The sequence below is a fragment of the Alosa pseudoharengus genome, unplaced genomic scaffold (assembly GCF_046254945.1).
Source record: "Alosa pseudoharengus isolate Yale_2024_CS ecotype anadromous, Long Island Sound unplaced genomic scaffold, YU_APseudo_1.1 YU_APseudo_1.1_scf_11, whole genome shotgun sequence".
In the NCBI taxonomy this organism is placed as follows: domain Eukaryota; kingdom Metazoa; phylum Chordata; class Actinopteri; order Clupeiformes; family Clupeidae; genus Alosa; species Alosa pseudoharengus.
The window spans coordinates 32,938,623-32,948,622 of record NW_027468576.1 but is presented as its reverse complement, the minus strand read 5'-3'; the positions used below and the strand labels follow the sequence as shown (position 1 = coordinate 32,948,622).

The 10,000-nt window shown below is 47.7% G+C and overlaps 2 protein-coding genes across 2 annotated transcripts in view; one reads left to right on the top strand and one right to left on the bottom strand.

Annotated features, from left to right (window-relative positions):
- Positions 1–1,499, top strand: part of niban1a (niban apoptosis regulator 1a) — a 29,442-nt gene extending 27,943 nt beyond the window's left edge. The window contains exon 14 of the mRNA XM_076278917.1: positions 1–1,499. This exon is cut by the window's left edge and continues 1,687 nt beyond it. Within this exon, the coding sequence (XP_076135032.1) occupies positions 1–52 (52 nt within the window). The 3' untranslated portion in view covers positions 53–1,499.
- Positions 1,500–2,144: 645 nt separating this feature from the next.
- The window catches only part of kifap3a (kinesin-associated protein 3a), a 25,781-nt gene continuing 17,925 nt past the window's right edge, over positions 2,145–10,000 (bottom strand). Inside the window, exons 18-20 of the mRNA XM_076278918.1 lie at positions 8,386–8,572; positions 8,069–8,144; positions 2,145–3,597 (exon numbers count right to left, since the gene is read on the bottom strand). Coding sequence (XP_076135033.1) covers positions 3,486–3,597; positions 8,069–8,144; positions 8,386–8,572 — 375 coding nt within the window. The 3' untranslated portion in view covers positions 2,145–3,485. The remainder of the gene's footprint in view (positions 3,598–8,068; positions 8,145–8,385; positions 8,573–10,000) is intronic.

Here is a 10,000-nt window from a genome sequence, read left to right as displayed (position 1 = left end):
CATCGAGGTGGAGGAACCTGTGCAGCATTACCCACAAAGCCCCAGTGAATGAGAGTCAAAACGGCCAAATGTGACTCAGCAAAAAGAGTGGAGAACTGCAAGGCATGCACTGTTACAACATAAATCCTGGACCAAGCATTCTTTTTGTCATGGTTGTGGATATCAATCCAACCTCCCCCACTGATCTTTATCTGGACTGACACTGACAATTGCTAATTCACCAACTATCGCACTACTAGTCAGTTCTGTTCCTTCTGAAAACTCAGTGAGTCTAGCCACCCCACCCCCCACCCCCGTTTAGATCAGTGAACAGATACTGGTTTAGTAACTGGAGAAAGTCATAAAATGTTTTGATTAAACCAAGCATATGGTTTGGCTATTTGGCTATAAAGGGATATTCAGAGGATTTTAACTGAATGTGCGTGGGATCTGTAGGTAGTTTAGTTATTGTGGTTAATACATTTATTTAATTATATATGTGAGGAATTTGTACAGACTACCAAGTGATTCATTAGGGTCTTTAAATAATTTTTCCCTCAAAAGCGTGTTGGATTTCTACAGCTAATTTGTCGTTATGAAGGAAAGTGACCTTAATCTTTGTGAAGAAAACACCACAACACTTTTACTGCATTTACATGTCATTTATGTAGTCGTCCATTGCCTGTTTTAAGGAAATATTTCATTGTGTGCGTTTAAATGTAAGAGAACATTGCCTTATGCAGCCAAAGGTAACACTAGAGCCGGTTTCTAATGTGTGGTTTTCATCTGTCCTTATGCTTTATAATCTCTAGCATTTGAAGAATGGTAGGATTTTAGGTCTTGTGATTCTGATTGTTATTGGAGATGGCTTTTCGTCATTCTGCAACTTGGACCAAATCGTCTCTTGTGTTTGTATTACATGAAGTACATGGATCATCAACAGGTGAAGCGTTTGGATGCGTGGGATCCTGTGGCTACAGTACATTTATAAGACCCATGTATGTATGTATGTGTGTCCACATGACATTCTGCTGCCTTCTGAATGATAGAATGACCTAACAATGTGTGACTTTCCCTGTTGAGTTGATTCACAATGCACTTGCAGCCACGCCCTGCCCTGGGCGGCCTAGAATTCCACAGTAAAAAGCAACACACCCGGAAAACTTGGAGCCCGCCATTCCAGTCATTCTGCAGAGTCCAGAGCGGTCACCTTTCTTCTAACAATGTGTGTGTGTGTGTGTGTGCGTGGACACTAGATGTCTCAAGCGGTGTGAAAATAGTGCTGGTCAGATAAGTTTTAGTTTACAGTCATAAGAGTTGCAGCTTTAATTGTTTTTTTTGTGTGGTTGAAACTATGCAATGAAACTGTTCCCTCACCAGTTTGCCTCGGAGACACGTCCTTGGCAGAGCAACAGGATCCGGCCTTTACACCTGACCTCAGTTCAGATTATCGTCCCACAGTTTGCCATGTCCGTGTAAAAAGATAATCCAAATAAATACGTAACTGAAATCAGGATAAATACTTGTATAGGAGTGTGTTTGTTTTTGTAGGTTGCCTAAGTGATGTTGTTGTGACCGAAAGTGAGAAATGGGTTAGGAGAGGTCAGGTATGAATGGAACGGCTCACCACACTGCCCCACCCCCATCCAGAATGAGTAGATGTCTCTTGATCTGGAGGTTTTACCATTGCCACGTGCTTCTCTGATGGAAAGGAACACTGGACAACTTCACAGTAGGTATATAAGAATAAGTACATATACACTTTTGATCCCGTGAGGGAAATTTGGTCTCTGCATTTATCCCAATCCGTGAATTAGTGAATCACACTCAGCACACAGTGAACACACAGTGAGGTGAAAGCACACACTAATCCCGGCGCAGCGAGCTGCCTGCAACAACAGCGGCAGAGCAGTGTGGGATCGGGTGCCTTGCTCAAGGGCACTTCAGCCGTGGCCCACTGGTCGGGGATCGAACCGGCAACCCTCCGGTTACAAGTCCGAAGCGCTAACCAGTAGGCCACGTCTGCCCCCAGGTATCTGCCCACTTCCGAGGCCTCTGAGCGGTCTACCACTGATCATCCTTTTCAGTGATTATCCAGTTCCTCCACTGAGAAATAAAACCCTGTGACTGAAAGTAATCTCACACACAGCCCAAATAAACTTGAGACTGGGAGTCTTCAGATTTAGTGTTTATTTCCAGCAGTGCACCACAGAGGCTGAGAGGAAGACCTCTTATATAAAACAGAATCAGATGACATTCACAAGTTTAAGATAGAACCCTTTTAAGCTCCCACAGGCGAGAGAGAAAAAAACATGTTTAACGAATAAAAAAAAGACTATAAATAAATATGAAATGTGTTATTTTTTTTATACAAACACAATGTCTTGTTAACCAGCAACAAAGGCAATATGACAGGGTATCCTCTTCCTCTTCTTGAGCTAAGTCTGGCACAGGACAACAGCTTACAGTCAAATGGTGCCTCAGAGAAGAGGCCTTTAGGATTCAATGTGCACAAATACATAATCTACAGACAGTATAGTGTAAGTAAATAGTAAGTATGTCTCCATGTGGTTAAATGTGAGTGAAAGTCAATAACCAGTAGCCAGAGTGTGTGCTTGCATGTGCAAAGGATTAATGAAAGTCTCCTATGTGTGTGTGTGTGAGAGAGAGAGAGCTTACATATAGCTTAAGTATGCTTAATGTATGGAGAAATAAGACAGTCATGAACTACACCTACTCTGCATCATGCATAACCACAGCAGGAAAAAAAAATACTACAATGGCGCCCCCTGGTGCCTGTAAGACTAAAGTACCAGATTAAATTCACTCTTTCAGTCATTCTCAACGCTATGGGCAGGGAAGTGTGGAGACATCATGCAGGTAATGAACCCTATTGCACATAAAACTAGTAAAACCTTAAGTCTGCATTTATGACCCTGTTTCAGCACAACCCGCACACACGCCGACACACAATCGTGAACACACACGCAGAAATGCACACACATACAGTACACACAATCTCCTCCTCGGTCAGCCAAATACAATACAATCAAAAGTGTGCAGCGTATCTACAGTATATATTAAGACTTTTTCAAACACCAGGTTTAGAGTCAATATTAAGACATTACAGGATATGAGAGATGCCAATGAGAGTGGTGTGAACAGTAATAGCAACAGACTGGCCATGTTCAGTTACACACACACACACACACACACACACACACACACACACGGCAGCTTAAATACAAGCTGACACTTCACACACAGATCACACCTTCACAAGAGAAACACACATATGTAAAGTACAGTAGAAACAGCAAAGGCTGTGACGTTGCTCAAACAGAGTAAGGACTGTCTGTGTGTGTGTGTGTGTGTGTGTGTGTTTGTGTCTTCACTATGTTGCTGCTTAGCTGCGGTATAGTACAGTGGGTGATCGTACGCGGACGTTGTGAAGACGCAGCGCTAGCGTCTTCTGGTGTTGGGAAGGAGCGCGTGAGTGTGCGTGTTCATCGTGACGCTCCGTAGCCGTAGTAGAACTGCTCATCTGGGCGGAAGCCGTAGGCTGTGGTGGGTCGGACCGGAGTCCCAGCTGATTGGACAAACCCCTCTGACACAGAGCTGTTCAGACAGACAGACAGCTTTGTTAGCCAATCACATTTTCACCCGGTTCAACACAAATTAGATTATACGGATTATAAATCATCGTCGTTGTCAGATAAATAAAACTAAAACTGTATATTTCATGAAGGAAAGGTGAAATCTTCCAAATATGTCTGTGCATTCTATTACTTGTTTTTAATATCAATAAACAACAAACACAAGACAGAGGAGGGAGGGGGGTGTGCAAAAAAAGAACTGGAATTTGAAAACGTTCCTTTCAGAACGACATGTCAGATTATAGAGTGGTCTTAGATCTCTTCACTGCGGAAGCATCGCTGCATACGGCTCTTCTCATCAGTCAGCCACAGGGGGGCGCTCCAACCTCACTCACGCAACATAACACACTACACAAACACACACACACAGAAACTCACCACACCAAATACACACTCACACACACACACACACACACAAGAGAACCAACCCTAAAACCTAAAAACAAGGGAAACTGTCCCTCATGACAAACAAGGACTCATGACTTCATGATGACTAATATTTGTCTACAGTGAGTTTTACAGACACATAGACAACAACTTACAGACATACAACTCTGTGTGTGTGTGTGTGTGTGTGTGTGTGTGTCTGTGTGTTTGTTCAGTACAGTCTGTTAAAACACACCACTTCATTAACACCCTCTGAGCAGCACAGATCAGCTGAGAGACGGATAGACGATGAACGACAACACTCCCTCCCTCCCTCTGTCTGTTATTTATCTATCTCCCCTGGCTCCCTCTCTCCCTCTGTCCCTCCCTCTCTAGCTGTTAAAATATGAGCTGTTTGCTTTGCCCCTACCTGCTCCCATAACACTCTGTTGTTTTTAGGCCAAATCACTTCCAGCCATCACTTACACACTCTGCCCTCCTCTCCCCTCTCTCTCTCTTACACTGGCCTTCTCTCTCTCCTTCTCTCTCTCTCTCTCTCTCTCTCTCTCTCTCCCCTCTCTCTCTTACACTGGCCTTCTCTCTCTCTCCTTCTCTCCTTCTCTCTTACACAGGCCTTCTCTCTCTCTCCTTCTCTCTTACACTGGCCTTCTCTCTCTCTCTCTCTCTCCTACACTTACACTGGCCTTCTCTCTCTCTCCTTCTCTCTTACACTGGCCTTCTCTCTCTCCTTCTCTCCTTCTCTCTTACACTGGCCTTCTCTCTCTCCTCTCTCCTACACTTACACTGGCCTTCTCTCTCTCCTTCTCTCTCTCTCCTACACTTACACAGGCCTTCTCTCTCTCTCTCTCTCTCTTACACTGGCCTTCTCTCTCTCTCTCTCTCTTACACAGGCCTTCTCTCTCTCCTTCTTTCTCTCTCTCTCTCCTACACTTACACTGGCCTTCTCTCTCTCTCTCTCTTACACAGGCCTTCTCTCTCTCCTTCTCTCTCTCTCTCTCTCCTACACTTACACTGGCCTTCTCTCTCTCTCTCTCTCTTACACAGGCCTTCTCTCTCTCTCTCTCTCTCTCTCTTACACTGGCCTTCTCTCTCTCTTTCTCTCTCTCTCTCCTACACTTACACAGGCCTTCTCTCTCTCTCTCTCTCTCCTACACTTACACAGGCCTTCTCTCTCTCTCTCTCTCTCCTACACTTACACTGGCCTTCTCTCTCTCTCTCTCTCCTACACTTACACAGGCCTTCTCTCTCGCTCTCTCTCTCCTACACTTACACTGGCCTTCTCTCTCTCCTTCTCTCTCTCTCCTACACATACACTGGCCTTCTCTCTCTCTCTCTCTCCTACACTTACACAGGCCTTCTCTCTCCTTCTCTCTCTCCCTCCCCTACACTTACACAGGCCTTCTCTCTCTCCTTCTCTCTCTCCCTCCCCTACACTTACACAGGCCTTCTCTCTCTCCTTCTCTCTCTCCCTCCCCTACACTTACACTGGCCTTCTCTCTCTCCTTCTCTCTCTCCCCTACACTTACACAGGCCTTCTCCCTCTCCTTCTCTCTCTCCCTCCCCTACACTTACACTGGCCTTCTCTCTCTCTCTCTCTCTCTCTCTCTCTCTCTCTACACATTAGCCTCCTCCTCTCTGTCTTTGACGTCCACGTTAGCCCTCACACTGACCCACAGAGCCGTCTCACCATCTCTCTTCTCAGCCTTCCGTTTCCTTCATCTTCCTCTGTCTCCCCTCCTCATCACTGCTCCCATGCCCTCATTTCTTACATCCCTCAACATTTCTGCCACCTCCTCTACTCCTCCGTCAGTCTCTTCAACTGTTCCTCTGGGTCACGCGTGTATCTGGTGTCAACTTGTGTAAGCACTTCTCCGTCCCAGGATAGAGCTGCTGACTGAATGCCTGGTGTGTGTGTGTGTGTGTGTGTGTGTGTGTGTGTGTGTGTGTGTGAGAGAGTGAGAGAGAGAGAGAGAGAGAGGCTTGTCTGAGTGTGTTTGGATACAAAAGGGCCTCTATTTCAAGTGTGGCCCCTGCGGCCGTTCTGGGGCCTGCAGAGGTGATGGGGAGAGAGAGCAGGGGGTCCAGGAACAGAGGAAAACTCTCCCTCTCCTCTCCTCTCCTCTCCCTATCCTCTTCTCTCCTCTCCCTCTCCTTTCCTCCCCTCCCCTCTTCTTCCCCCCTCCTCTCCTCTCCTCCACTCTCTTCTTCTCTCCTCCCTCTCCCCCCCTCCTCTCTTCCACTCTCTTCTCCTCTCTCCCTCTCCTGCCCTCCCCTCTTCTTCCCCCCCTCCTCTCCTCCCCCCTCCTCTTCTCTCCTCTCCCTCTCCTCCCCTCCCCCCCTTCTCTCCCTCTCCTCCACTCTCTTCTTCTCTCCTCCCCTCTCCTCCCCTCTCCTCCTTGGTGTCGTGGCTTTGATCTCTCCGCTGTCACTTCTCAGGTTACTCTAGTCCTCTTAAACACTGTTCTCTAATCAGTATACGACACACACTCTCTCTCTCTCTCTCTACTACACACACAGTCTCCGTCTCCCACACTCCCAACTCATTCGCACTCCAATACACAAATAGTTGTGCTTTTCATGTGTGTCTTTCATGAGGCCGTCCATCTCCAGACGTTAGTCTTCTGAGGTGATGATGTCATCCTTCCATGGACCAATGACATGCTCTCTGACAGGCACCAGCCCTTCCCCAAACACATCTGCTCAGAGGGATTCTGGGACTTCAGCTGCTTAACCACTTCACACGCCTCACAGTGCACACCTGGGTTTGTCCATGTACTGCATGTGCTTGTTTGTGCAACTGAGACCATTGTTGCTGCCTCGCAGTGCTGCTGGCTGTGATACGACAGCCTGGTTTAACAGACCTCAAGTAATCACGCAAGTAAACAACAGTCCAGTGCACCCCTGACAGACAGTAAAAGTTGTTTAAGATTGCCCTGATTGATGCTGACATGAAGTCTGTATGTGTGTCTGTTTGATTAGTTTTGCCTTAAATCCCTCTCACACTTTCATATATTGGGTCTAAATCCATTCCCTCCCTCTCTTTATTGTGTGAAGGTCCCACGACGACACACACACACAGAGACACACATATACACACACACACACACATGCACACTCTGTCTCGCTCGCTCACTCTCTTGCCCCCGGGGGCCTGTAATTCCCCCAAACTCTCACACCCCAGTTTAACAAGGCTCACTCCCACAGAGCTGTGAAAAAAGCCCCCCCCCTCTCTCTCCTCTCTCTCTCTCTCTCTCTCTCTCTCTCTTCTTTCTTGTTTTCTTTCTTTCTTTCTTTCTTTTTTTCTCTCTCTCTCTCTCTCCATTCCTTACCTGTCGTCCTCACTCTTCCCTCTATTCGCTTTGCTCCGTTTGTTCACATTCTGGAAGCCACAATTAACCAGAATATGTTTTCAGCTGCCCTATACCCTCTCTGTCTACAAGCTGCCATTCCTTGGTGTGTATTTGTATTGGGGTGTGCGTGTGTATATATGTAAGTGTGTGTGTGTGTATATGTACGTGTGTGTGTGTGTGTGTGTGTGTGTGTGTGTGTGTGTGTGTGTGTGTGTGTGTGTGTGTGTGTGTGTGTGTGTGTGTGTGTGTATCTCTCAACCCTTGCCAAAGCCAACAGTCTTGAGAAGCCGCCCTGCAGTGGGAGGCCTCGTGATGATGGCAGCCCGGCCCCAGTGATTATTATTGGGATCTCTGGGATCATCATCAGAGCCCCACTCCCAGCCCTCCGGTCCCCAGGTCCCCCAGTGCTACCCTGCACCCCCACCCCCAGCACACAGCTGATCCCTGGGCTTTAAGATGAGGCCGCCCCACCACAGAGACAACACTACTTGCTCAGGGGCACTGGAGACTGAATGATAGCATGATAAGCCATCCCCTCATCCCCCTCTCCAGCACAGCACAGACAGAGATGCTCAGGGCTACTGTACACTGTGTGGGGCCCACATCCTATGCCCTTTTAAGCGTGTGTGTGTGTGTGTGTGTGTGTGTGTGTGTGTGTGTGTGTGTGTGTGTGTGTGTGTGTGTGTGCAGACTCACCTCCCCACCATGTCTCCGTTCTGGAAGTCTGTGTAGAACTCTGGGCTGATGGTTCCATCCGTGGGGATGATGCCATCTGATAGAAACATAGCGGGGAATACACCGATTGAGACTGGTACAACGTCCACACTGTTGTCACTCACAACACATCAATCACACACACACATGTACGCACACATGCACACGCACACGCACACGCTTCCATATTGTACCTTCAAACATGTCCACCACACACATACACACAGTTCCATTAGTGCTCTATTATATTCACATCCTTTCACACACATACGCACAGACTAAAAGTGTGTCTCCCTCACCTGCACTGTAGAAGAGGTCCGGGCGCTCCAGGATGTCTCCATTGTGCAGGAAGGGTTCTCCGTCGTCTCCATACATGAAGGGTTCCGCCTCGTCCATCTGCCGGTTCTCCACCATCTCCAGCCACTGTGAGTTGTGCCAGCGGAACTTCTCCGTCTGGATCTTCTTGCCCCATTCTTCATCATACTCCTGTGAGTGAGCACCCACACACACACACACAGACACAGACACACACAGACACACACACAGACACACAGACACACACAGACACACACACAGACACACACACACACACACAGAGACAGACACAGACACAAGCACATTTAATGCAGAGAGATGTCACCGTGCCTGCAAAAGCAGACCTGACTGCATCTTAGCATGCTACTGGACTAAAGACTCCTGGCTAACGGACATTAAACAGACATCAAATCAACAAGGTGCCTCTTATACCCATAGCAATCCTCGTACACAAACAGCTAATGTCTCAATGCCCCAATACCTTGGCTACCTGTCAGTTTAACCCATGTTCATAATTACATTGCACTGCAGTCTCTGTACTCTGGCCAAAAATACCTACTTTGAGTCACTACCCTCCGCACCCTAACCATCCATCCTACTTTTCCGATCAATCACCCGCTCTCAGAGAGCCCAACCCTGGGTACTCACAACTACCTGAGGCCCAGGCTTTTAATCCGGGCCTGCTGTCTCTGGCCTTCTCCACTGCACCTAAGTTTCCAATGACAAACTGAACCAGGGAACGCATTTATCATTTTGGAGGCTCCCCCACAACCTTTCGACAACGTCCTCACAACCGTCCGCAAGCTCACTTCCCAGGGTTGGCCTGCCTGAGCCGGTGGTGACGGGGGACTGATGTGAAGGGTGATTAATCTCACCGCGCTGAGATCATGACAGTCCACGTGGATATGAAACAGAGTCCAGTCCTCTCCATACACACACACACACATACACACACACACATACACACACACACATGCTCTTTCAGGAGAGTCCCAGCAAAAATAGGCCCTGAATGAATGTGTGTGTCTGTTTACACAGAAAACACAGTTAGGGAGTGGAGGATAGAGGGATAGAGGGATAGAGAGAGAGAGAGAGAGAGAGAGAGAGAGAGAGAGAGAGAGAGAGAGAGAGAGAGAGAGGGAGGGGAAAGGAGAGTGTGTGGAGGAAAAGCTGATTTGCATGTACGTGGGGGATGTGTGTATGTATGTGATAGAGAGCAAAGGCTAAGGAGGAGATCCTGAAATGCTATGCATGAATGCCTAGGTATGTATGTCTATGAATGCATGCATGCATACATACATGTGTGTGCAGGTAGGAGTGTGTGTGTGTGTGTGTGTGTGTGTGTGTGTCTATACTCCCGCACTGACGGGGTCTGCTTTCCGTCCCCTGTCTATGCGGTGACGTTGCGCAGACTTCCCCTGGGTTTGGGGCTTAATAAAGAACTCTGATCATTCCTGCGCCTCTCTTCCTGTGGGGAGCACTTCCTGTGTCCGTACAACCACATCAGGCCAATCACATTAACCCCCCTGGCCTGCAAGCCATCACACAGCCCCGGGGAATTCACCAGCCTCTCGTACCGTAACCAGCCTAATATCACCA